The sequence below is a fragment of the Lates calcarifer genome, linkage group LG8 (assembly GCF_001640805.2).
Source record: "Lates calcarifer isolate ASB-BC8 linkage group LG8, TLL_Latcal_v3, whole genome shotgun sequence".
NCBI lineage: Eukaryota > Metazoa > Chordata > Actinopteri > Centropomidae > Lates > Lates calcarifer.
The window spans coordinates 9,636,865-9,664,454 of record NC_066840.1 but is presented as its reverse complement, the minus strand read 5'-3'; the positions used below and the strand labels follow the sequence as shown (position 1 = coordinate 9,664,454).

The window sequence follows — 27,590 nt, the reverse complement described above, 5'->3', positions numbered from 1 at the left end:
GAGAAACTGAATTGAAAGCTGGGAAAGACACATACTTTTTCTTTCTCATTGTTACCTTTTGTATTTGCAGAAAAAAATCTTAACAGACATCAGATATTCTGTATTAGCACTGTACTATACACTTTTTTTTTTTTTTTACATGTCATTTATACAATGAAGCTCTAGCAGTGCATTACCACAAAAACTGACAGCAGTAAAGGTGAAAGTTACATAAAGCAGCAACAATTTGTCACATTTCAGATGATTTTCTCACATCAGAAAATAAATTCCTGTGAACACAGTCACAGTTTTATTCAGGGCATTTCCCTCACTGCTTCCGAAAAGATGCCTCCACCCGATTTCTTGGATTTTGCTTACATTGCTACACTAACTCATTGGAAATTTCACACCCAAAGCAGAAGCAAATTCAGCTTTTATAGTGACTATAATAAACAGCCGCATGTAAACAGGAACTGGAACAGGAACAGAGAAAGAGCAACTTTCTTCAAATGAAATGTGAAATCAGAGTGAAATTCAATAAAACAGGTTTTATAGAGAAAATCTGAAACCAAGGTCAAAAAGGAAAATTACATAAATAAGGGAAGACGTTATTTTCTTTTCTTTGTGTTTGTCTGGGATGTTTGAATTTGAAAAATAAGAAATCATTTATATGAAAACAAAAATATGTTGAAAGTGTGATTAACAAGGACCTAAAGTTTGAGACTGAACATAGAGTGTATAGCAACAGAAATTCATTCTTTTTACTAGGGAAAAAAAAACACAAACTGCTGGCGTTGATGAGTGCACAGTGTTTAGTAATATTTCAATAATGATGTATCAAGTCCAGTAGGTGGCATTGTGTCCATAAATATAAACCACCCTGAATATAATACAAAAATAGATTTTAAAAAAGAATATAGCATTGATTAATCAGCTGGATATTTGTGCATCTTCTCAGCTTCATATGACCTTTGCACTTCTCACTGCATCATTCAATGTGAACAGTATTCATGGGATGGAAAAAAGAAGCAGGGCCCACTCTCAGTGACTCCAGCTGCTCAATAGACGGCAGCTTTGAATGTGTTAAATTAATCTGAATAGCGCATGAGTCACAAACTATAATCCATTCCACACTTATGGAAAATAAAGACGAGGATTATTATTATGATAGAGAAGAAAATTGCTCCCGTCCTGCCAATGTTCTCCACTCCCAGGGAAGCTTTGAACTTTTCCTGCAATGAAAATGAACCTCATTATGAGGGACTGAGTCAATCATAATGTGGAAAATGTTTTTTAATATACAGTATATTGAAATAAGTTAAGAAAACTGAGCTTTAATTTTGTGGTCTCTATCTCTCTTCCAGCCTTTACCCACTCTCACACATACACAAAATCACTTCAAATTAACCACATATTTTACAATATGAACTGTTACTTTTTTTTATACTAAAACATTACTTTAGGCACAAAACATTAAGGTTTCAGTTATTCATCAGGAGCACATTACCACCTGTTTACATGATGAGATTTCATTTCGGAATTAAAGCACATACTGTACCAGAGTTGTGACAACACTAATGCTGAATAATTCTAGGTCACCTCCTTCTGCAATTCAAATATCAAGACTTCTGTACTTCACACTTCAATGCATATGAAAACACTGCTAATAAAACAATTGATGCAAGGCATGTAGATCTGCAGAAAAAATGATTTTGAAAGCTTAGTTCATTTATATTTTAGGCTGTCTTGCTGAATGCATGAAGGAAACTATTTGCCCATCACACCAGACAGGATCAGCAAAGACAATATTTATTCAGAAAAACTTGAAAGTGATACTGTCACTAAAAGACAAACAGAGCTGCTATGGGAAACTAGAACAGAATTAATGGGATCTTACTTGGATTTAGGCACACTGACTGATTTACAGCTGGGCCAACATTTACATCAAAATCATGTTGTTTTAATGTCTCAAACAAATAGTCTGGGTCACTGAGTCATTGTTAATAGTCCAACTGTAGGCAGGGAGACTTTATAGCTCCACAATCAATATCAGTATCAATGCTCTCATGAGAGACTAAAGACTACACATGAAACACACGAAGCACCCGAGGTTACACTGTTCAGAGACTGTGGCAAAACCCGAAGTGGTCCTGGTTCTGGTCCTGGTGAGAGAGTAAAAGTAAAATGCATCTGAAAAAAGTTGAATGTGTCTGTAGCGAACATTTCAAATTTGTGACTTTACCTTCCAGGTCACTCTGACTCTGAGAAGTGAGGGTCTCCAGCTGTGTTTCCAGAAGTGGATCCTCTGGTGCTGCAGGGAAAGCAAGTTTTAAAGAGTCAATCATTAAAAACAAACAAACAAACAAACTAGCTTTTTCCATAGATAAATACAGTGAGTCTGAATCTACTTTTTCTGCTTGTTGTGACAGTGAGAGTATTGGCTTTACTCCTGCCTACACAGTTTAAAATGTGAATGTTGCAATATACAAATATTTTGATTTCTATACTAATTACTAATTATTTGCATGCAAGTCTCATAAGCTGAAATATTTGCTGAGAAATTAACTTTTACATTTATAAACCATTGCACCAGTTAAATGTTGTTAGACACCAAATCCAAGGTGAGTTATACTGAGGTAAAGACATTTATTGGCTCATAAATGTAACATTAAGTAGAGAGTATCATAGAGTAGCAACATTTAAAAAGCATGTAGTTATTGAAACATTTCAGCTGATCAATCATGAAGTTTAAAGTTCCTGATACCAGAGAAGATTTCCTCACCTATGATTTCTTTAATGTTGCATGGCTGCACTAATTAATCAACAAAATACAGAAACAAAACAGGAACAGGATCAGTGCTTCAAATGAGCAGGTGGAACAGAAACAGAATTGGTTCAGTGTTTCATAGTTAAATTGAGCCAAGTTGTCAGACCAAACAATTTTATAATAAGCATGACAGATGTGTGGTGAAAATGTTATTTATGTGCAAACAAAAATATGTCCAACATTTATTCATTTTAACTTAGTCTTTATTAAGCAATATACATTTAAAATGTTACATCCGTCCTCCTTCCAAACATAAATGTGAGTAAGTAATACACACATTTCTTCCATACTCTCATTACCCTCCCTCTCTGTTCTGTCTTTCCCCACCAAACTGTGTTTTCACATTAATGAGGATTCATTAAAGAACCGCTAACATTTTGATACTGGTGTATTAAGTCCAGCAGGTGGCATTGTGTCCACGAGTTAAAACCATGCAGAGGCCTTTCATGGCTGTGATCAAATTTTCCATGAAACACAGAAGGCATATTTAAAAAAGCAAATAAAAGCAAATTAATTAATCTGCAGGATATTTTTGCATCTTCTGATGCATGTTTATCCTTTTTTCACTGCAGCCTGAGAACAGTGGGACTCAGTGGGACTGCTTCACCAGGGAAATAGGCAATCTTCATTCTCTTACTGATTAACAGATAAGAGTTCAAGAGGTTTATCTATAAAGCTGAGGAGATGGAGAGCATCAGCACATAGCAAACAGACACTACTTCAGCCAGAAGCTCCCGGTAAAAATCTGTAAACTCCTTTGTTCATGTAACGCTGACCGTCACTTGGGCATTGGAACACTTTCGTAAAGGTTCTCAGCAGGTGGGGTGTTGAGATGTTGAAGTGTCCCCGCAGGCTCAGACTCTCTCCCTAGTGAGAAGAAATGCAAACATGAAATGATCTAGTCCCGGTCTAAAGAAGGAAGGCCAACTCTCAGTGACTCCAGCTGCTCATTGACGCCCACTTTGAATGTGTTAAATTAATCTGAATGGCACATGAGTCACAAACTATAATCCATTCCACACTTACGGAAAATAAAGGACGAGGATTATGATTATGCTGCAGAAGAAAATAGCTCCGATCCTGGCAATGTTCTCCACTTCCAGGAGCTCTTTGAATTTTTCCTGCAATGAAATTGAATTTTATCATGAGGGACTGGGTCAGTTATAATTGGCACACAGTCTTAAATAATGCGTTGTAAATATACAGTACATTGAAAAATATATGTTGCAAAATGTAATATAGTTTCTCATTGTCACGCTTCACCTATAAACACGCACATGCAAAATCAAGTTGAATTCTTATATTTTTCAATTAAAAAAGGTGGAAAAGCCACAAATTTCAATGAAGAGTGTTTTTATAAATAAATAAGTATTTAAAATTAAGCATAATTATCTATATCTGCTCTTAATGTTTTTTAGAAAATATATTCCCTTATTTTTCAGAAAAACAGTATGATACCTCATTTCCAGTTACCGTTGGTGTTGGGTCATCATCTTCCTCAATCTCAAGCACAGATGTTTCTATAAGATTTAAAACCATCAGTCACAGCCATTGCTTAAAATAAAGTTTATACCTAAAACAATTAAAAGGATTAAATGCAGTTAACTACATTAAGTTAAATTCCTGAATACAAAACAGTGACAATGAAGCAATTCGTTAACAACATTTATATTTGCAAAAACAAAGAGATATTTAAGATTAACAACCTCCCACTTTTTAACATATTTATTTATTCACCATGTCTCCCACCAGTAGTAAGCGTCCAGTCCTGGGTAACAGGTTGTTCCACAGGAGCTGGGGAAAAAAAAAAAAACAACACCTTCAAGCTCGGCTGAAAAACACCAAAAATCTCATGATTAGCCTCAACAGTTTGCATGAGCATTACCTTCCTCCATGACCAGACGTATGTTGTCTTTAAGGTCATTGAACCACCCGGGGATCTCAACCCTGCATCCGTACACGCCAGCATCGCTCTGCTGAGCGTTCAGGATGGTCAGGGAAATATCTCCATCTGTCACCCTGCCCAGCAGCTGGTACCTGGAGGACTGCCTGAAATCTACAGCAGCCGTGCCGTAGGAGGAGAGGATGGTGTTGGAGCATTTTGACACGGGCAGCTGCCCTTGTCCCCAACAGAAACTCTGCACGCCATTAGCTTTGGGTGTCATACCCACAGGGCAAGGTGATATTATGCCCAATGAGGCCAATAACATCTCTGTTTTCTGAGGACACTGTGGAGGACAGCAGTCGATCAAACTGGATGATTCCATGCAGATTGCAATTGTAATTTTGAAATGTGAAGCCAACAATGGCACCCACTCACACACACACCCCTCCACCCACAGGCACACTACAAATACCAGGAAACAAAAAAGCATAGAATATCGACTTACCTTGGGTCAGGATGGAGAGGGAAAAAAAAAAAAGACCACGCATGTGTGTAGGCTATTGTATAACAATGTCCTGAAGTGAGGATAACATGAATTTCTTCCCCCACACACAATCCTGGAGGATGGTATCATGCACTGAAGTTTCAACTACCCTTTTCTGAAAATCAGGAAGGAAATGACTACGAGTCCTGTCTAAGTTCTGTCTTGAGTTCTTGTGATGTGCAATGAGCTCACTGGTAGAATGATGTCTCTCATGTGTGGTTAACCACATCTTAGTTTAACCATTGTCCATATACATATCAGTTGTCACCTGTAAGAAGATAATATATAATATTATATGCATCATGCAACCCGGCATATATTCAGTACGGGAAGTTTAATATAGTTAAGAGAAAGATAGAGAGATAAAGATATGCACTTTCTCAGTAAACATTGTAGCTGAATCATATACTGACATAAGCAGCTCTCAAAAAGTCTATTTTCATGTATGCTCATAGCTTCAGAGTAATAATAGTAAAGGCACATTAGAGAATAATGTTGTTTTCTCTGTTGGCCTCACAGAGTACACATTCTTTTTAAGTCCTCCATGTGTCCCTTTTCATCAAAGTTTTTGTAAAATTTATTACAATCACTAAGTTCCCTTTAGTTTCCCTGAACAAAATACTTCAAAACCCAGTCAGACTCCAAAACGTCACCTTCCACTCTCTTTTAATCCAGTGTTTGAAGCAAGTTGGCTGTATCCATTTTCTGTCCTTTATGAGTGAAAACAATACCCTTCACAAAATCCTACTCCTATTAGGTTTAAGAGGCAGCTCTCTTTAGAGTGACTCATAAACTTGAAATGATCCATTGTATTAGCTTAAATCACAGTGATATTGCAGACATTTTGTGTTGGTCTAATGTTTTTAAGGTTTTTTCCTTTTTTTTTTTGCAGTTAAAGTTATTTGTAATATTTGTTTATTATTTGTTTGTTAATTAGCTGCATTGCTTTTTGACTGTGAGGTAAATTTTAATGGTTCACATAAAGGTCTACAGTGAGTGTGTTCATATACATGCACTGACAGCACATAACATTTTATATGACTGTAACTAATGGGAAGGAAGAGTCTGTGTGTGTATATACGAGGACAGCAGCCTAAGGAAAATATTTTGTCTTTGCCAGTCTTTATCTGCCCTTCGCTCACCTCCGCCTGTCTCCACCTCCACTCGTCAACACTGTCAGCCACCAGTGAGCTCCTATACTGTGCCATAGATCACTGTCCTCCCACAATGATATCCTGTGTTTTGTCATTTCTCTCTGTGTCTCTCGCTGTGAATCACTTCTCCGATTCCCCCACCTAACAATAAACATAATCAAACTGAAACTTTTCTATTCATGTCTTATTGAAAGACATTGTAGAAATGTGTTAATATACATTAAATATTCACTTAAAGAGGATGGAATTTGTTTATCTTATGATTTTCCTGTTCTACTCCAGTTGTTTAAAACAAATAGATATGGTAGTCAGCGGCAATCCATAATGTTGAGTTTCTCTCAGAAGTAGTATTTACTATAATTACTAATTTAAAAATCATGAAAATGAAGGTGAGCCTCTGTGCAGCAGCAGACCACTCTTTCCTCCATAAAATATCTACTTCCTTGTTGTCCAAACTTTGCTCTAGTTGATCAGAGGTCAAACTGGAGTCACTGTCAATCTGCTTTACAAATAAAGGTTTAAAAATGGCATTCAGAGCAGGATAACTGGACTGGTCTAAGGCCAAAGTGCCAGTGCAGGCCAATCTCTGGCTGGGTGACTTTTGCTGATGTCTGATAAAATCAGAAGCAAACAGAAAAGGAGAAGTGAGACTACGAAGGTCAGTCTGTGTCATTTTTAGAAACAGTGAAGGAGGGTTTTTTTTTTTTTTTTTTTTTGCTGCCAAATCAGCTTCATTTCTTGAAACCTGAACGTAAGCACAGAGAGGCTGATCTTGAGTTTGTCTCCATGAAAGGTAAAGTAAGTGAAGAATGATGGGTACACTAATACAATACATACATCAGCTTCATTCTTTGTCAATTTGAGGTTTCCTAGGGTGATCCATCACAACAAGCAGACAAGAGGAAATATTGATTTGCAATATTGCTGACATCAGAAGATCCATTGTTACCTTTGGAGCAAACATGCTGAGCCGACAAACAGCTCCTCAGTCCATCAGATGACCTCTACTCCCTAAAAGTGTTTGTCTGATGAGAACCATCTGCTGAAGGGAATATGGGACAAAAGCATTCTTGAAGATGCTTTTCCACTCAGGCACATTTAACACATGTTTACCACCCTACATATTAAGGTAACTTATACAAACTTTAAAAGGGACAAAGTGGTTTCATGTAATTCTTTAGGTATGCGTGTCTCTATGTGATGTCTGGACCATTTACATGTATATGCCCTTATATAAGAAGGTCATTGTTAAACGAACATTACTAATGGAAAAGAACATACGGTACATGAGACATAAGTTAAATATTTTGACTTTAAACAATGGACAGAGAAAGGTTGCACTTCAAAATCCTTGTGAAGTGATGCAAAGTGTGAAAATTATTCATTCATTTATTCAACATTTGATGCCCTGATGATGACCTTCATGGTTGCAATGTTGAACAAATATTTTGGTTTGACAGTTTTTATGTGCCCACAGCTGACCTCTGATGACAGCTTGTCTTTGCTGCCTCCTTGTCAACACCCTCAGCTAGATAAGGTAAAAAGACCACAAAGACCACCTCTGAGCTCTTTGAGTAAACATTACTGCACTAAATTTGGAGTCATCTTCATGACACTGAGCTGAGGCCCTTTTGAACAATTTATATCTCAGCTATCTTAAGGTGGATTTATAGTTATGCATTAAAGTGTGCTATATGTAAGTATTTTAGTTTCAAACATTCAAAAATGAACAAAGATTTCAACAGGAAGTGAAGAAATAACGTTGATGTTATGTCAAAGACGTCTATGTATAGTGTTACAGAGATCTCTACTGAAGTTAGAATGCTAACTAGCTAGCCTCATCCCACCTTGTCATGCCACTTTGTACCTCAAGTGGCAATAATGAGTCACTGTAGCGTCCAGTCAGCCCTATGTTCAACACGCAGGGATGAAGACGTAATGCTGCTAAGAGGGCGTATTCTGTCCTCAATCGTGTTGAGAGAGGACCAGTAAATGCAATGATGGCTGAAGCTCTTGCTAATGACTATTATCACCACCACAACCACAACTCACTCCTAGCAAGAAATCATGTTCAGTAGCAAAGAAAAGAAATGATAGAGATAGAAGTAAAACAAGAGTTAACATTTCTTTTTTTTTTTTTTTTTGTTATTAATGCTAACATTGTCTATGTAGCAGTAGCAAAAACTTACATAGTGCACCTTTAAGGGTTACAGCATAGATTTAGAGCCTTCACAGAGCAGTGAAGTCTACACAGGGTGGAGGTCAGGATGGATGGGTGGGTCAAGCTGTTTTTGTGCATTAAGCTAAACAAATCTTGACCAGAACACTGATGCAAAATAAAATAGCTGTAATGTGTAACTGCTTTAGAAGGTTTTGACAAATGATGTAATCCTGTCAATAGTGACTTTGGACAAACAGCATAGTTTACTTTTAATTTGGAGGACTTGTTGGCCATAGCTACAGCAACTATAGATATGCCACAAGACCAGGGCAGGAACTGTGATTAGCTAACATGGGAAACTCAAGTTTCTGGTGCCAGAAGAGACTGTTGACTTGAAGCCTCAGTAGTTTTCAGTAACACATATATATCAAAGCCATCTGCAACCACTGCAAACCTTCCATTCACCATGACCCACACTCTCATCGTGAATGAAACCACACAATTATGGCAACTGTACAGAATAGTTCCATGTTCAGTAATGACTAATGAGTCAACAAAAACATTCCCATCGCTGCTTGGATCACAATGTGAATGAAACATGATTTTAATAAATCCAGCTGTTAATCCTATAAAATCTTTCTATAAATTCAGAAAATTACTTTGAAATAATGGGTTTTAAATTGATTCACGTTATCTGTGAAAAAAGGTATTTTTAATATTGTAACATTCTGGGTTTTATCACTTTTCTACCATGAATGAGACTCAGTCCAGAAAATTTCTTCACTAGCAAGAGATGATTGCAGATTTTTTTTTATGGACCTTATGTGGGAGAATCAAACGAAAATAAATAGCATATAAACTGAATATAGAGTGGGGTCTCTTTCTCTCCGTCTATTTATTTCTCATTTGCTTAAGAAAAAAGCACATGATCCAGTTGGTGAGCGTATGTCTGTGTGTGAGCAATTTGTGCATGATAGATTTATGGCTGCTGCTCCCGGCGACTGTGGAGCCCCGGCCCTTTCCCCACTTCTTACTTCCCACCCTCGTCCCCCCTGGGAGTGTGTCTCAATGTCCCCCTCCTCTCTCCTATTAATATCCCACTAGGGAGACCAGAGCTCATGGGGAGTTTGGGAGCGGAAACGCCTCGAAGCACTCCTGGAAGACACAAAGCTGGATCAGGGCAATGAAAAGAAAGAGAGACATAGATTAAGGCAAGTGAGGAGAGAACTCAAGTCTGAATGTGTGAAAGAGGATTAGAAAGCATGAGTAAGGAGAGGAAACAAGATGGAAGTGAAAGAAAGAGAAGATGAAGTAAGAATGATCGGCCGGGATGCAGAAGTTGGCACAGGACAGGATGTAGTAGTATTCACACTGTCATCTTCTAAAGGACAGAGAGTTACTTAATGTAATTTTACTCTGAACATTCCCAGTGTTTGTAGCTTCCTATTTTTCATCCCACTCCCAGTGTGTTGGGACACTGCCACAAGTCCTGTCTCTGTTACTCATCGCAGCATCGTTATGGAAGTTACAGTTACAGAGTGTTTTTCCCATAAACTATCTTTTCTGGATCAATAACTTTCCACTTGGCAAGGTCATCTGTGTTGCATACTTTGCAGCAGATTTTGGTCTAAAAATGGGCATGAGAAAGGTAGGATGCTGAGACTGTGCCTCCGTGCCTACACAGACTGAGGAAGAAAGGGCACTGCAGGATACAAAGATCCTTAACCGACAGCATTCTCATGAGTTCAGCCTTGTTCGGTGCAATCGGAGGGGAAAAATGTGCAAACATAAACATGCCCTTAAAGGAAAGATGATTAGGGATGTACAGAAGAGAAGAAGCTCTCCTGACCCGAGGCTGATACAGATCCAACTCTTTCCCTCCGCTGGGAAACAAAGTCCTCTTTTCATTTCTCACATGGCCTGGCCACCCCTACTACTAACACAGGACAGAGAGATGCTGAGAAAACCATGCGAGGACATGAGTAGGGGACCAGTATGGGAAAGATTACCCTGAGCAAAAGTCCCCTAGTGGAAGTCATCTAACAATGCTCTGACTTTTTAGTTTTTACAGGTTTGGGATAGCTGAGCCTATAGCCAACCCCCATCTATATATGATTTCTGGTTCTTCTTCACAACACAAGTGCACTGCATTCAAGTCAACTGAAAGCTAAAAACAGGGATACAACCTCAAATAATCAGGGGCAAAGAAGTTAAGCAAGCACAGGTTAAACGTTTAAGCCCTCTTGTTGAATAAACCCCTGTGGCTTTTATCAGAGTGTTTTTTCCTGTCGGCGCATCCGAGCAGACGGAGCCTGACTCAGCCACAATACTGTGCATCAACCCAAGGCCACGAGTCCTCAGCACTAAGCACAGCAAGAGTCAAGGTTCATGAGAACATTTGTGTTCTAGCTGGGTGCAAGCGCTCACACTGAGACACACACATGTGCATACATTCGTGCTGTTGTGTTGCGTGTTGTACATATTTTAAAGGTTATTTGTCAAGGACCACAACATGAAAATATAAACATCCAAGTCTGATACATAGCGCAGTCATGAAGCATTTTCATCCTCAGCCACTGGCCGAGTGACTCACAGTACAATTCACATAAACAAGACAAAATGAACATACAGTACAATTATGTGAAAGTGTTTATACAACTAAAAATAAAGATGTACTTTGCATACTAAATGTGAGTGTAACCGTGACTTCCTGCTGTCTTATGATATGATACAAGCAGAGGTTTAGACTTCAGAGAAAGCCAATTATCTAATTGTACTTAAGGTGATGAGAAAAAAATTCAACTGTTTTTGAAACGTAAATAACTCTCTAGAACAAAGGAAAAATGCTATGAACGCTGTTAATCAATCTGCAGCATTTATTTATTATCTATTCTTTCACCTCTATTTGGTTTAGGCGAAACAGTTATCACTGTTATTCAAATGTAATCAGTGTAAAAGTGACAAGAACGCTCATAACACAGCATAATAAACCATTGTGACAATAGCTCATAGACCCAAGAATCTTGCTGGCCATGGTGCTACGAGTTCAGTACGTCTGCAAAAATATCTTTAACATAGAATCAAACTGAACCGATTACACTAATGGTGACCATGGATGTTCAAAGATGGCACTTGTGACAAAATGATTCCCTGTTTCACAGCCACTCCTTTTTCAATGAATTAATGACCCTGGAAGTTTCAACCATCCCACTGCAGTTCCTGGGGGCCTGGTGGTGACTAAGAGCACCTTTTTCATCTCATGAAGAGATAAATCTGTTGCAAACTGGTGACTGCGGAGCTATTAACCTTGTGACCGGTGAGGTTGACTGAGCTTTATATTGAACTGAACATAAAAGCTTGAACCAGACTGAAACACTACTGAACTGAAGACAGTCAGAGGGAGAGCCAAACATCAGAATAGGATGTGGTACAGCATCACTTACTGGTGTAGGTCCTGAAGTGCATTTAAATGGTGATGTGATTGCATAGCTTCTACAGATTCACTGACACCTAATCTTTGAACTGAACAAGACAATTCAAATCAACAAAAGCAAAGCCATTTGTAATCTCCACCTGATAGCATTGTGCTAGCTCATCCGGCACATGACCCTCACCCTTGCAGGTTGTAGCTGTCCGTACATCATGGTGTTCAAGCATGCAGAGAGTTGACTTTTTCCTGTAAATGACATAAGCTATACATTCCTGACTGTAGTAAACTATATGGCTGGATAAAGAAAACAATGCTGACTTGGCTTCAGACAGGAAATGAAGCGGTGCTCTGTGTGAAAGTCCTGTATTTTCTGAACACAACCATCCACCCAAACCTCCTCATGGACATGGACTTGGTTGCTGTTTGTCTATAGACTTCTTCCTTTTCTCCTGTCAATAAAACGTAACTACTGGTCGTAATAAGCTGCTTGCGCCAGTGACCTGTAGGCTTGTTTTTTACAGGAGGTCAGCCTCAGTTAAAAACAAGGGGTCGGATGATTTATTACAACTCCTTTCAAGTCAGACGTGGACAGAAAGCTACAGCAAATACCTGCCTGGAGCATAAATCAGCAGGGTAAACTAACAAGTCCAACACTACTGCGGGAGGCTTTAGCTACAGGACACAATTTACTGCCACATGTTGTCAAAGGTTAAAACAGGCTCCTTCGAGAGGGTAAAGTGATGTTTTTGTCATTTTTTTTTCAGAGTAAATATTAGGATATATAAACATCTCACGCTGATTTAAAATGCCTCTCAAACATTGCCACTGTTTAATGTTATGTCAGTTCTCACATCACAGCGGGTGAGCCTGCTGCGCTGGGAGTCAGGGTCGAAGAAGGAATCTGTTCTTGGACCAATTTACCTACTCAAGGAATTTCAGGAATTTTCACACATACATCACGCACACACACACACACACATTTCTTCTTCCTCAAGTCGAGTGGTCTCATCTACAGAGCACATCATCCATCTTCAGCCAATGATCCCTGTTTATCAGACTCATATGGGGAACCTAAACAAAGACGGGAAGGAAACACACTGTCTGCATGGGCGGACACAATGGGGAGCTGGAGAGAGGGCACAGAGTCAGGGGGGAAAAAAACTCACCTGAGAGGGCAGATGTGACATTCCAGGGATCAAAGGATTTTCTATCATGTTTTTTGTGGTTGTAAAGATATTTATTTAATATCTGAAATATATGTTAGGGTTTTGTTACAAATTTTGCAGAAGCATTTGACCCACCAATTTAATTTGGGGAAAAAAGCTCCAACATGCAGTTTATTGGCGCAAGAAAAACAAGTGGTCAAATCCCACTTTACTGCTGTTATATAAGCCACTTACAAGTGAAAACAGACATGAACACATTCAAAATGTCCATTAAAATGATTCATCACATGATAAAACTGTGTATGGCAACAGCAAGTATGGTGTTGTGGGTCAATCAGGCAAGATCTAATGCTCATTTATAGTGAACAGCACAAGAAATATTTTCAACTTTAATCTTTTTGAATTCATTTTTGACCTCTGAAACAGCAGTTGACAAAATATTGTCTAATAACCCATTCAGCAGCTGGTCTGGAGCTTTAAATATCACATGTTCTTCATTAGCAAATTTTTGTTTGCTCAGTTGTCATAGAAATGTAGATTAACAAAGTTCATATTTCCATTTTAGCAACATGGACAGCAACATAGACTGTAAGTCTAATGACAACAGTGAAAACTCCATCTGCTCATGAAGATCATGTGATACGATGTTTCTAAATGGTTCTTGAGGTGAAATTGTTTTGAGAATTCACCCTTTTGTTTGAATTATTGAGATAAAATGATGTTGTTTGTTCTGATGGACTATCCTATGTAGATGTAGCTGCTCCACATCTCAATGATGAAGTATGGGAATAAAATACTATCAGGACAAATTGGAAAGTTATATATGAAATAGATGTTTTTAGAAAATAACTTTATATGGTAATGTTTTTTACTTATTAGCATTAAAAATAGCATACTACAGCTATTTAAGATTTACCAGACATCTCTGCATCTCTGTACAAGACTTAAAATAGCTCTAAAAATATATTTAGTGATACAAAGTGATTTAAAACTTGTCTTTGTGCCAAGAGCAAAGGCTACTGTGATGAGACTTTCTGACAAACCATCTGTGCATGGTGGGTCTCTCTCTCTTACTCACACACTCTCTCTCTCTCACTCTTTTCCCCCCTCTCTCTTTCTGGTTCATGGGTTTCTAGTAAAGTCAATCGGCCCCCTGGACTCAGTCATGAATGACCAATCAGTGAAATTACTCCCAGGTTACGCAATCAACCTCTCATCTCCGCTGCATTGTGCTGCACCCTGTAGACGGGGTATAAACACGGAGACCCTTCTTTATGATCACACTGCAGTCTCCTTGGAGACACTGTAGCTGCAACTGTGCAGCTCTCTTGGCCGGGGGTCTGGTGGGACGGCCTGAGTTTCTCACAGACGCCTGTGGCATTTCAATTAGGCAGAGAAAAATACTTCCACTTTGGACACAAAAAATAAGTGAGTTTCCTGTTCAAGACAGGAAACTGAGATGTTTTTTTTTTTCTTAGACTGACACAAATAGATGTAACTTTTTTCCAGCAGATGTTTTAAACAGAGAGAATCTCACTCCACAGTACAATTTAAATGATGTATCCCTGTCATGTGTGGCATTCAGGTTTACTCCACACTTTCTGTTTATGGCTTCAGATATTAAAAAGTCATTAGAAGAAAAGAGATTTGGACAAATTGCTGGCTGTTCCCTCGACAACAATTTAACGTGTCTCGTGAGCATGAAATCCTTGGAGATATACACATCTTGCGCTCACAATTTCTTACATCTGTCAAAACTACGCTTTTCTGTGTTTTTTCCACCTCCTTCCTCATAATAAACACCACTGCCAATAAAAGGCAAAGAGGGAGCGACTGTGAATGAGGGATGATATTGTACGAGCTCCTATTGTATCGTTGTTTATTCTGGCTGAGGTCTGTGGATTTCAAAAGAGCAGTGTTTGTACTGAGAGGCTGCAGTAAGTCTTGTCTGTGACTCTTTCATCAGTAGGGCCTATAAACACAGGTTCTTATGGTTACATAGTGTGTTTCTGATCACAACATTTTGGAGGAGAATCTCATTAAATGTTCTTATGAATAAAAGATTGTCCAAAATACCCCTTTTCATCACAGCTATTGCGTTACTGACAGATTTGTTACCAGAAGGCTTCATAAAGTGAAAGAATCAGCTGAGGATTTTTTTCATTTTACCTTTTTTCTCTTATTGTGGTGAAAAATTATATAACAACACTAGACATTAGTAGTATTAACCATCGATAAATCATGCGCAAATCATGAGAGTTAACATAGCATCATATTTACTGTAAATGAGAAAAATAAGAAAAGAAAAAGTTAGCTTTAGGAGAGAGTTGCTGAATATGCCACATTCTAATGAATGGTCATTTGATCTGTAAATTACTTGATATGCTAATGATAATCATTATCTGTGCAAATGCAAAATGATTCATAAACTGTTAATGTTTAATTAATGCATTTGCATTTATGCTCATGTTTAAATTATGTCTGTCAAACTATTCATTTGTTGAGGGTTCAGTTTCATTAAATATTGAATTATAAAGCTTCATCTGGCATCTGACAATATATTCTAAATGGTTTACTCATTTATAAAGTAGTTCAATCAGAACATTTAAAACCATTTTGTCTGTCGTCATCTGTATTAATAAAATATACAAACTGTGAAGCAGTTATTCATTTGGTGGCACCCCATGTACACAGCACATGGCTGTGGAAACTCTAATGAGAGACAAACTCACGCACTTTGTGCTATGAAGCTTTAAATTCACCGTAAAATTATCATTTGATCTCATCAAGATATTATCAGAGCTGGAGGCAGCATTAGCCAGGAGGGGACTGAAGGAAACATCAATGATATTGATGTTTCATGTTTGATATTTTTTGAAAAGTTTCTGTTGTGTTCCCCGAAGTCCACAGCCGTGTGAAGCAAGGTTCATAAATCAGACTCCACATGTGACTCAGACTATTTTGCAGTTGAACAACTTTCATTTGTATGTATTTAAATAATCATTTCATGAATTCCACAGCACATAAAAAAAAACATGAAAGTGACGGTTCATCACGAGGACATGTCCTCAATATTATATCAGGGATTTTAATGTTGCGCAAATGTGATAAATGCCGCTGTTAATGACCATTATCATGACATATGACAAATACTTGTTAGAACATATATTTCTAAACATATTATTTTAGACTGGTTTCATTGTGCTACATCTAATTTTAATGACAGATATCTTCTGTATCCTGTCTGCCTCTATACTATCAACTGCATAATGAAGATAAGAATGACCAGAAAATAATGCAGAAAAAAATCTCACTGGCTGTTTGCACACATTTGTTCTACAAAAGCTCAACTAGATAGCAAAATCACACACTTAACTGTCAGTGAGCCCACAGTGATCACAATGACTGATGTCTGCTGTAAAAACAAATGTACATGGAAGTTAACTGACCAGCAAGTGTATGCAGTAGAAGCAGCTCCACTGGTCTGAATGCTGTATTTAATCTTTTTGAAAGTACACTCACGTACACTGCATTCTGGGAAATGACAAAATGTAAAAATGTTGAACATATTTTTCTTGCTGACAAGCCTTCATTTTTAAAGCTGATAGAGTCTGACTGTGATAAGGTAATGCTGCAAATCTGTGGCCCTCTCGCTGTCAAAGCAACGCACAACAGAGCTGAATATGACTGATGATTTAGTGAGGCGCCCAGGCCTGGGAACAGTTCCCCTGAACACTCACAGTGAAGTCTGGGTGGAAGAAGCAAAGTGGGAGAAAACAACGCAAACGCTTGTCTGCACTATTTCCTGTAATGACAGTAATTAAAACACAGAGAAGATAGCAGCTCTGCTCCCAAATGGCATGCTGGCACATTTAAATGTCCATTGTGTGTGTGTGTGTGTGTGTGTGTGTGTGTGTGTGTGTGTATGTGTTTTAACTAATGCAGGGACTACAGTAATAGCCCTGAAGTGTTAATGGCTTTGGGGTGCAGTGTGAGAACTGTCAGACGGATGGAAGGCAACAGAAAAAAATCGCAAACACAAAATTGTTCCTTTGTCAATCTTTCACACACACACAGAGAGAGAGAGAGAGAGAGAGAGAGAGAGAGAGAGAAAAAAAAATGGGTTTAGAAATTAAAAATCTATTGAATAACATGCAACACTTCATTGCCCTCTAATGTTTTTCTCTGACGGTTATGTGTTTTCTTGTAATGTGTTCTACTAAGCACTTCCCTACTGAGGCAAGTTCACATGGCATTCAGTTGAGCTTGTCTTGTTGTTCTGCAGACATGGAGATATTTTCATTAATTAAATTTGTTTGGACTCACAGATTAAACAATAAAAGTAGATGGATATAATTGGGTCCACTGACTTGCTACAAGTCTGGCTCACTTTTCATGTGGTGAGTGGGCACTTCAGTTATGAGAGAAGTGGAAACAGCACAGCTCATTAAATACCAGTTGCTCCCAGTGGAAATCTCTCATTTCTTGGCTTCCACTTTATTGTGAGTGTACACATTAGTTTTTTCTTTAAATTATGACAACAGTCCCACAAGCTCCTCATCGTAATAAAATGCTGTTTTGTTTTATTCCAGGTTCATATGGGACAGCTTTCAGACTCACACTGACTCTACAGTTTTTAATGCATCCTTGATGGCATCCTCCATCACTTTTGACACTTATCCTCACAATGTGGAGCACATCATCTCATCAGCATGATGCCAGGCTGTCATTTTTATTGTGACAGCAGAGCTCATACCCTTCATGCTTAATTGTGCTCTGACGAACCACTGACAAGTAATTCATTACATTAAAGTTATTTTCTGTAAACCAACAATGGACCTGGGAATTGTTTGTAAGTTCAAAAAATTATTTTTTCTCAAGTTTCATTTTCTACAAAATCTGTTGTAGAATCTTGTCCCACAAAACTTTTCAAAACCCTGCAGAGGAAGTGTCATTTTGCACCTGCCTGTAAACCATTTTCACCACAGGAACTACTCACGGCACCCAGGAACCATTTTAAGGACTCAGGAATCTGTGTCTTGACAAGAGGGGCAAGGTCTCTCTTTAGTTCTTTTACCACAGTTCCTGGCCCTAAAAAATCCCTTACTATTTTCCGAGGGCCGTGGAACTTTAAAGATACAGTTTGCAGCACTGAATGTGGCTCAGTGGTTAAACACAAACCTTGTGGTTCCACCAACTTGCACAGCTTCGTTCACTCTGTAATCAAGTACTGAGTATCACTAAAATCAGTATTATGAAGAGGGGAGAATATTTCTTGTTATGTTTATTGAAGTTGGATTTTAGTTTCTGTTCCTTTAGTCCTGGAACAACGTGGTCAAAAAGGGACAGCAGAAAAAGAAGCGATAATAGTGTACAGCAGCAGCTCAGGATCAGAAACAAAAGTTTGTTGTGTACGTAAAGTAAAGAAAGTTGCAGTTGTGAGGAGCAACTTCAAGTGCAGCTGCAGTGTCTCAAAAGCAGACATTAACACAGTTCAGGCATCCAAAGATATTATGAACAATACCTTTGTAGTTTCTTGCACTAAATGCATCTATATACTGAATAATGTTTGGAAGAGTTCAGAGAATGGTGTTGACAACAGAAGTCAATTTGTCTGTTTGAGTTTAACATTATGTATAGCTCTGTATCATTAGCTTGTACATTAGTATTACTGTCACGGAAATAAATGAATACGCTGTCAAACAGCAGCTTGCCTTTTCGTTTAGAAACAGTTAAGTCTTGTGTATGGAATTTCCCTTTAATCACTTCTCAGCATTGTCGTTTTTTTTTTTTTTTTTTTTTTTTTTCCTTTAAGTAGTTTACATGGTATATTATAGATGGTCTAAATCCCTGACAAGTTTCACAGCCTTCATGCCAAGTTAAACTTAGCCTCTGGTGGTCTTGGACGACCCACTGCTCTTAGCAATCCAAGAAAACTATAAAGCCTGCATCCCTCTATCTTAAAAGCAGCCTTCAGCCCACAGAGTTACTGCTTTAAACGTTAAACCTCGACCTAATATTGATTGGTCGACTGTGACTGTACTGGTTTGATTACTTACTGTAGAAAGAAAGATATATAATACTGTTTGCTGTATGTGTTCAACAGTTACAGATGAATGGTTTCATTATAAATATATTTTTTCTAAAGGGGCATGTCACTTGACATGTCACAAAAATCCTACTATCAAACATACACAATCTGTTATAGTATATGTGTAGTGTAACGCATAATTTCACCCTGATAATAAAACTACAGCAATTAGCAAAAAATTTTAAGAAAACAACAGAGATCAATAAAATACATTGCCACATTATGACAAATAAGTTTTCATAAACCAAAAATATTTGATATGAAATAACAATAATTTTAGGGACATTTAGTATATATAGTATATTAGATTGAATGCTTTATGTTGTTTTTATGTATTATATATATTACACATATAAGCTTATTTTCTACCTCTATATTTCTACTCCTATACCTTCTGAGTCTGACTCATACGTTTCCGATCATATTTTCTAAAATGATCAAATTAAATAATTATTAAATTGATTTAATTATTTTGATATTAATGATTTGATGAGTTTGACAAATCAGTCCCAACTCAAGGTCCACTTGCTTTCTTTATTTCCAGAGCTTTCAGCGACATGACATGGTCTTCATCAGTGAATGGAGTTCGCCAGACCAACACAGCCACAGGGGTGACATCACAACAGCTACTGAGCATGTCAACAGATCCATCTCCATGGCAACAGGCAAATTCCATGCCACCAATGAACACAGTGTTACATGGCTGAAAAGCTCTGGTAAATTTAGTGGATGTACCACATTGGATTGTTTTGTCAAACTAATTATATTATGTTCTATACTTATTTCACAGATGCACTGATTCAGTGATTCACAAGCCACATAAATAGCATTTTAAAATTTTTCATATTCCTGTTAAAACCATCTATTCATCAAAGAATTCGGAACTGTACGAACCATGCCAGTGTTTGTCTGTTTATATAAGTGATCGCTATGGATTACAGCAGCCGTACAAAATGGTAGAGACAAATTGATTGAGACAGCTGTGGAAAAAATTCACTTCACTGATTGCCAAAATCCAGAGGCACATTCTTGCTCAGTATATTTGGGGAGACAAACTCCAAATATAAACCTCTCTTGGGGGGAAGCATATGATACATATGCACGTACAGTCATCATCTTCTCCCTTTGTTGTACAACATAACAACCACAACACAAGAACATGCTGCTGCAGGAGGAGTTAACTTTTTTCCCTGACTGTGGGATTGTAGTAGTTTGTTTCCAGGATTTCAAGCTGCAGACATGAAACAGACATTCCAGTGTAGCAAATGGAGAAATAAATAGAGCACGTTCTGTATTTGTCTGTGATGAGTGTACGCTGCTGAGGCTCTGACTTCCTGATCGGAGACGTTAAGACAACAAAAACTTCTAAAAATGTTCATACAGAACAATCTCCTCTGCACTTCGACGAACTGGAACATAACGGAGGCATGTTTGTTCTAAAAGTATCAACAAATAATTCTTACAAATGACAGCGAGTGAGGAAAATGTTCAATTGGTGCTGCTTCACAAGACAAAATACACACACACAAAAAATATTGTGTGGCCAATGATATTTTCCATACTATTGATAAACAATGTTGGAAAAAGAATTCAGAAAGAAAGTGGTAGTAACCAAGTACTAATACCACAATATAGAAATACTATGTTATAAGTTAAAGTCCTGCATTCAAAAATTAAAGTAAAAGTATCGGCATCAAGATGTGTGATGAAGTACACATCCTGCAGAATGACCCATTTCAACAAAACACATTAATTCTAATTACTGATGCATATATATGCCACAGGAGAATTTAATCCATAACACCTCCTTATTTGTTGATTATATTTTGTATTAATTATATGAATCTAGAGAGTAACTGGTGACCTAAGTTGTTAAATAAATGCAGTGAAGTAAAAATATTTGCATCAGAAATGTAACAGAAGTATGAAATAGTATAAAATGGGATTACTTAAATAAAGCACAAGTGCAAAAAAAATGTACTTAAGTAAAGTACTTGAGTATTTGTATTTAGGTACTTTCTGTCAATGTCTGTAAATTTGTGATCTGATTTATATGTGGACACATACACAAAGAAATGAAAATGTTTTTGCTGTGAATCTGAGGAAATCCAGTATCAGCAATGCCTGTTTCCACAGCTTACAAGTCATTTTTTGTTTTTAAAGGACATTATTTTACACCAGGGACACCCAAATATTGTTACACAACCACAATACTTAATTCTTACAAGTACTTAAAAAAAGAAACACATCTTAAAACCTCTGAGATCTACATCTACTTTTAATCTTTCCTCTGATAAATAGTTGCTAAGCTGAGTGCCAATTTGCCAGTGTCCGTCTGCCATGTAGACTCCTGTATTTGCTGTTAGCCAGTTTTCACAGAGTTTAAGAACAGACAGGCTGGCATCTTGTTCCAAAACAAGTGCAACTCTCATCCAACCAGTACAAACTGAAATAGAATCACTTTATTAGCCAAGTACATTTTACACACACCATGGGACTTATTCTCTGCTATTTAATGTAACTATTACAAATAGTGGTCAGTTGTTTACTGGCGCCTGAGAACCAGATTAAAGGCCAAGGCCTTGGCCCAGGGTGACGTCTGCTGACTCAACAGCGTCTGAAGCAAATTCAACAGCTATGAGTGGCTGAAATGACAGAACTGAAATTTTCCAGCAAACTGAAACAGTCACTTCCAAGTCAAAATGACAAAAAAAAAAAAAAAAACATAACACATTTTCTCGCCTCTAGCAGCATCCAGCCATGCAGATATTTCTGTTTCTTGATGCCGGTTTTCATTCCAATGCAATGGAGATGAACTGAATTTTGTTTGTGGTGCTCACAGCACTGAAAAACTTGACTCACTCCCAAATCCTCACATACAGACACTTGGTCAGGACCTCTTGGCATCACTTTTTTAGCAAACTACATACCCTTTTACTGTAATTTTTCAACATGAAATTCAGTCATCTCCATTGTACTGGTGAGGAAGCACTGGTATCTTAAAACCTGGGCAACTAAAACCAACTATAAAACCTAACCAAAAAGTATCTGCAGAGCTAGATACCACTAAAGATAAAATATTCAGTAACTCAGCAAATGATTTATTGCTTCCTAATTGAATTGAGCCTCATGTTTTAAACAGATATGTTAAAAAACACATCCTCATCACAGTGGAGCCACATAGGACAAACAGTTTTGTTCAATAATGACCTGCCTTTAAACTTCAAACCAATAAAATTATGCCACCCAACAGAAAGCCTACTGCAGATCCTGACTGTGTTTTAAAACTCACAGCCAATACAAATGCTACTTCTGAATTTAGAGAGGTCTCATTATGATGTCACTGCAGTATTTTTCTCTCAACCACCATGAGCTTTATGAGATGGGGGACTGTCTGTGCAAGATTTATGCAACATTGATATGAGACACTTCCTCCAAGCCTCTCAAGAAGTCAGAGTTCGAATGCAAGTGGTAGCAGCTTTAAACACAAAGCTGTCAACACATGAGTTATTATTTCAGATTCTTAGCTTTATGGGAGAGTAGAGCCTAAAACAAATTCCAAATACATTTTATGGAATACCTTCTCCAGGCAATAAACTGTGAGAAAAACTTTTCTTTTTTTTTTTTTTTTTTTTTTAAATACAAAGGACTTAAAGAGGTTATGTAAGAGTTATCAGAACGCTCCAAACATTCAATTATATTTGTTTTTAAATCAAAACAGTTATTGAATCATGTAATATGTTTCATGTGGTCTATTTCTGAACCTTTTCTCTGCTGTGCACCACAAAGCACATGACTCTCACAGTAATCTCGTAGACAGAAAAGTGGGAGAAATTTGTGATAAATGGGATGGTGTACTTTATGGTCTTCCAAAACAAATCAGTTTTCCTTCCTGACTGCTGCAACGTGGATCTGATGGGTCAGTGCTGCATTCTCTATAAGCAGACTGTTTATACAGGCCTGCATGCTTTTGTGATTTTATGGCTCACATTAATCACTCCTTATATACTTCCACAGGCCTTCTGTGACCTTGCATTGTTGGACTAAATGAGGAGAGTACAGGCAAGAAAACAAAACAAAACCAAAGAAAAGAAAAGCCTCCTGCTGTACTTTGTCCTGATTTTGCACAGCCAGTGCCGGTGCTTAAAGGGTAATTCCAGTTGGGAGACAGTGATGGTCACCTTTGAGTGCCCTAGTTCACTTCCAACTGTAAAACTACACCAAAGGGGAGATTAAAGTTCCTGTTGTTCTGCCATCTTTGTTGTTCAGTCCTCAGTGACCAACAGTGAACTGAAGAATGACGCTTGACCCTTTGGTATCACTTTATAATCAGCCATTCCTCATAACTAGCTTAACATTTCTAAGAGAACAACTGTTAACAAATAACTCTTGAAAATACACATGCTTCAACAAAACTCCAGAGTCCATGATCTTCACTTTTAACTATTTCCTGAAAACTCTCTTATTCATACAAAATATTGAGTTAAGCAACGTTTTGGCTTTTGCCGAGTTGTTAAAAATCTCTCTCACTGATGTTTGACCTCCTCCAGAAATCCTTTTTTACTTTGTCTTTAATAGTTGCATAAGTCTACTAATGAATTAGAGACAAATAAATGGTGCGCTGGAACACATATAAAGCAGTAAAAGAGGTTTTTCACAACCTGGCAACCCAATAAAATGTAATTATCAAGGGGTGTTTCACAAAGTTGGACATTACAGGAAAAATTGTCATAATCAAATAAGCAGATGCTGAGTTGTCCTGACCTTTAGTTCTGAGTAAAATTCCAAAAGCACTGGATCCTACATTTCTCATAATGCAGGTAAATAGCATCTTTTGTTAAACTTGCACTGTCTGGTAAATTACCACATTTTTTAATTTGTAGCACAGGCTCTCTCCTCAAAAAACTGCAGTCTAGGGGAGCCCCAGTGGCTTTGGGGTTAAGCTGCAACTTCCCTGGTTCCCCGGACAAAGACCTTTGTTGCATGTCACTTCCCATCTCTCTCTCCCTTAATTTCCTGTCATGTCTCTACTGTCATCTAGTGAGGGTGTAAATTGCCCTGCAGAACATACTAAAAAATATCTACATATATGTGTGTCCAAGCCCGGCCTGAGATAATGATGATGTGATCACTCCCCATAACAAGTGAACTGAGCCTCATGGGTAAAATCACTGGAGTGCGCCTTTAATGGCGCATGACCATTAATAAAGTCTTAGATCTTGCAAAGCCTTTATCATTAGCCTCATTATAAAATTGTTCTGACCTACCTCACATGGAGACACAGAACAGCACGTGGGGGAGGGGGGGGGGGTGCCCAAAGTGGAACCAAGCCATAGCCCTTTTGGCAAGCCCGGTCAGTTTTCACATGGGAAGCTGGTCGCAGCAGCCTCTTGTTGGGATTCGTGAGGAAGACAGAGAGAGACAGGAAGCCACAAATGAGAACAGAAGCTGTTTATATGGCCTTGTGCATACCAGACTGTCCATGTACATGCTTAGTTTACCCCCAGGGCAAGTGGTCAGATGCCCCAGGGCTGCGGACCACTGTGGAGCATGTAAACAAATTCCCAAATAATGTAATATCAGTGTCTCTGTGCCAGTGTCTCTGAGCCCACAGTATTGTTTTGCCCTGAGGCCTTTTGCAGTTTATGTCACTGTGACAAAGAAATTACTCCTGAGTGACTTTCTTTTTTTTCTTTTTTTTTTAAACAATAAAAAGTTTGTGGGTTAAGGGCTGAACAAGCTTGTGCAGTAGCTGGCTTACATCTTCAAGCATCATGCTGAGGAAACATTATAGTGAAGTGGAGAGTATCTGAGGTCACACTGTAATCTGCAGGGGTAGAGTGTAATCTTCCCTCTCTGAAGCAACATTTTTACATGAGCAGATTGATGCAGGAGAGATCAGTCGCAGCCAAAGAGCATCTTCTACAGCTTGACATATTGTTCCTTGTGCAGACAGGAAGTTAAAGTGCATGTTCTCTGCAGTTTTGAGCATAAAGATGAATTTCTGAATAAACTAAAACATCAGTCATCCCAGCCTTGTCAAGTTGTCAGAAAGTCAGTTTCATAACATGAATACAAGATGCTTAACAAGCTTAAGAATTTCCGTAGTTTGGGGCCGGATGCTATTCCAGTATATCTTGCTCCTAAGGGAAGCCAAGCTGATGTATCCTTTGGGGTTGTTGTGTTTTTTATCATCTTGACAGCAGCCGCAAAGGTTTAAATGGTGTTGTAAAGTATATTTGTTAAATGCACCTCTTTGTGCAGCTTCAGATAAAACAGCCCAAAACCCACAAGATAATGTTTATGATTGTCCTAAAACTGCTAAAAGTTTGAGGGTGGTAACATACAGTAAGAGCCTCCTCTGAGGGATCTAGGCCAAAGACATGGCTGAGATAATGATCAAGTTGGCCAACAGTTATCAGAATTCACAAAGACAAGCAGAGGAGGAAAAACCCAAACAACGCTCCACAGTGTAGCAGCTGCCATGGGTCTGGTAAGTTCAGTCAACCACAGTGGCTGCGGTCTGGAAGCAATTACTCCTGGCTCACAGTGACACTGAAATTATGACTATTACCACACTTTAGTCTAGAATAGGAGATCCTGGTAGATTTTGAAGGTAGTAATTTAGTTCGCTCTCTCTGATTAATTTTGACCAGTTACAGAAAGAGAAACCTTAAAGTGACACATGAAGTATGAAAATGGACACACAGTCATTATTACTTAGAATATTTGTGTTTAAATACATTTGTAAAGCCTTGCACACTAGAAATTATTGAAAAAACTCACTAATGATATTTGGCAATATGGAAGCCATTAAGGGGCCTACTGTGTGTAATCCAAGTCATGTTTATACTCTGTACAGATGGGTGACAAATACCAGTTTGAAAAAAAAAAAAGACAAAACAGCTTCTCATAGACTACACAAGTCTGTGGAAATCTACTGGATGACCACCATTCCTTCAAACAATATTCCCTCATTTGGTGGTGGAGAGCACAACACCGTTAAACCTGATGACTGTGAAGGCCACAGAATTCACAGATTCATATCATTTTTACACTCATCAAACCAGTCAGGTAACCTGTATGATTAATGCACAAATCAAAAACAATAAATGAACAAATGAAGAAAATAAACAATGTGAGGCTAGACACTAACAGGGAGGTTAGCGTAGAGTTATGCACAAAAAATGAACTCGTCAGAAAAATATGTAGGCAAATTGCAAATAAACCACCACTACACATAACCCAACTCAAATCACATCAAACACTCACTGTACCCACCCACTCACAGTAGTTAAGGTGACTCAAACCACTACAGCAAAACACACATGCAAGATGGCTGCTCTACTCCCTCTCCCTCTCCTACTCCTACTCCCTCCCTTATCTTGTTAAGGAGCAGAAAGCTCGAAGGTAGGGTATGGTTAGCAGAAAGCTCCTCAAGAAAATAAGGCAAAACAATGATCAGTTCAGTTAACGAGTCAAAGTCTGGGAAAAACAGCAGTTAGCTCCTCACTTAGTGCGTAGTTTTAAAAACTAAAAGAAGCAGATGCACATTAATATACAAATGGATACTTTACAAGGAACATTTTATGAAGCACATGCACTGTAGAGGAATATAATATACTTTGCTAGACTGAAACACAATGGAGTCTATATTTATAAAGAACCATGTTAATATTGTGTTAAAGAGACTAAACCTGTTTAAAAACATCTCTGTTCAGCTTTAACATACCTTTGTTCTGTGGCTTTAGTCCCACACCAAACAAATCTCAGCTGCTCTCTCAGGTGTTTCTCAGAGCAGGAAGAAAAGGCCAGGTGAGATTCCCACCCCTTTTATACACTCTGCCCCTTCCCTGGGTCCTAGTGCTAGACCTGTCTTTAGTTTATTCAGGGGTCCCAGTCAGCCATGACAGTAGCCAGGTTTCCATTCAGATGTAGTGCAAGTTTTAATTACATTTTGAGATAATCTGCAAAGGAAAATGCAAATTGATGAGCATTTCCATTCACTGCTGTTATGAGTTGGCTGTTATGGTAAATTGGTCATTGGTTGTCACATGTGGTGAGAAATCATGGCAGAAAAAGAGGCCACAACAAGATGATGTGATTAAAAGAGCATCCAGGGTCAACAGGTGAAAAGCAGTGTAGAAAACATGATGGAAATATGGCAATTTTTTTGATTCATGTAGTACATTTGAGGAAAGTCACAGTCTCTTTATTGCTCCACACAGATCTTTTTGTCTCTGAGGTGGCGTGGAAGCTTTAGAAGATGTTTAAGTCACACACTTTTTGTGTATGTCATGATTTATTTGCTCAGTGTCATATTTTGCTTTTATCGATACACCAACTTTTCCTC

The 27,590-nt window shown here is 38.1% G+C and overlaps 1 protein-coding gene and 1 long non-coding RNA gene across 2 annotated transcripts; both read right to left on the bottom strand.

Moving 5' to 3' along the window:
• Positions 1 to 50: 50 nt before the first annotated feature.
• On the bottom strand, positions 51 to 27,042 carry LOC108882956 (uncharacterized). Its single transcript, XR_001960852.2, has 4 exons — positions 26,970 to 27,042; positions 24,505 to 24,626; positions 2,222 to 2,290; positions 51 to 2,141 (listed from the first exon to the last, which is right to left on the bottom strand). It is a non-coding gene; the product is annotated as an uncharacterized LOC108882956 (long non-coding RNA).
• LOC108882955 (hepatitis A virus cellular receptor 1 homolog) lies at positions 2,606 to 6,837 on the bottom strand. Its single transcript, XM_051072231.1, is given in 7 exon segments — positions 2,606 to 3,673; positions 3,833 to 3,927; positions 4,265 to 4,326; positions 4,556 to 4,600; positions 4,692 to 4,956; positions 4,958 to 5,034; positions 5,197 to 6,837. Coding segments are annotated over 7 exon segments (600 nt in total). The 5' UTR covers positions 5,240 to 6,837; the 3' UTR covers positions 2,606 to 3,660.
• Positions 27,043 to 27,590: the final 548 nt, after the last annotated feature.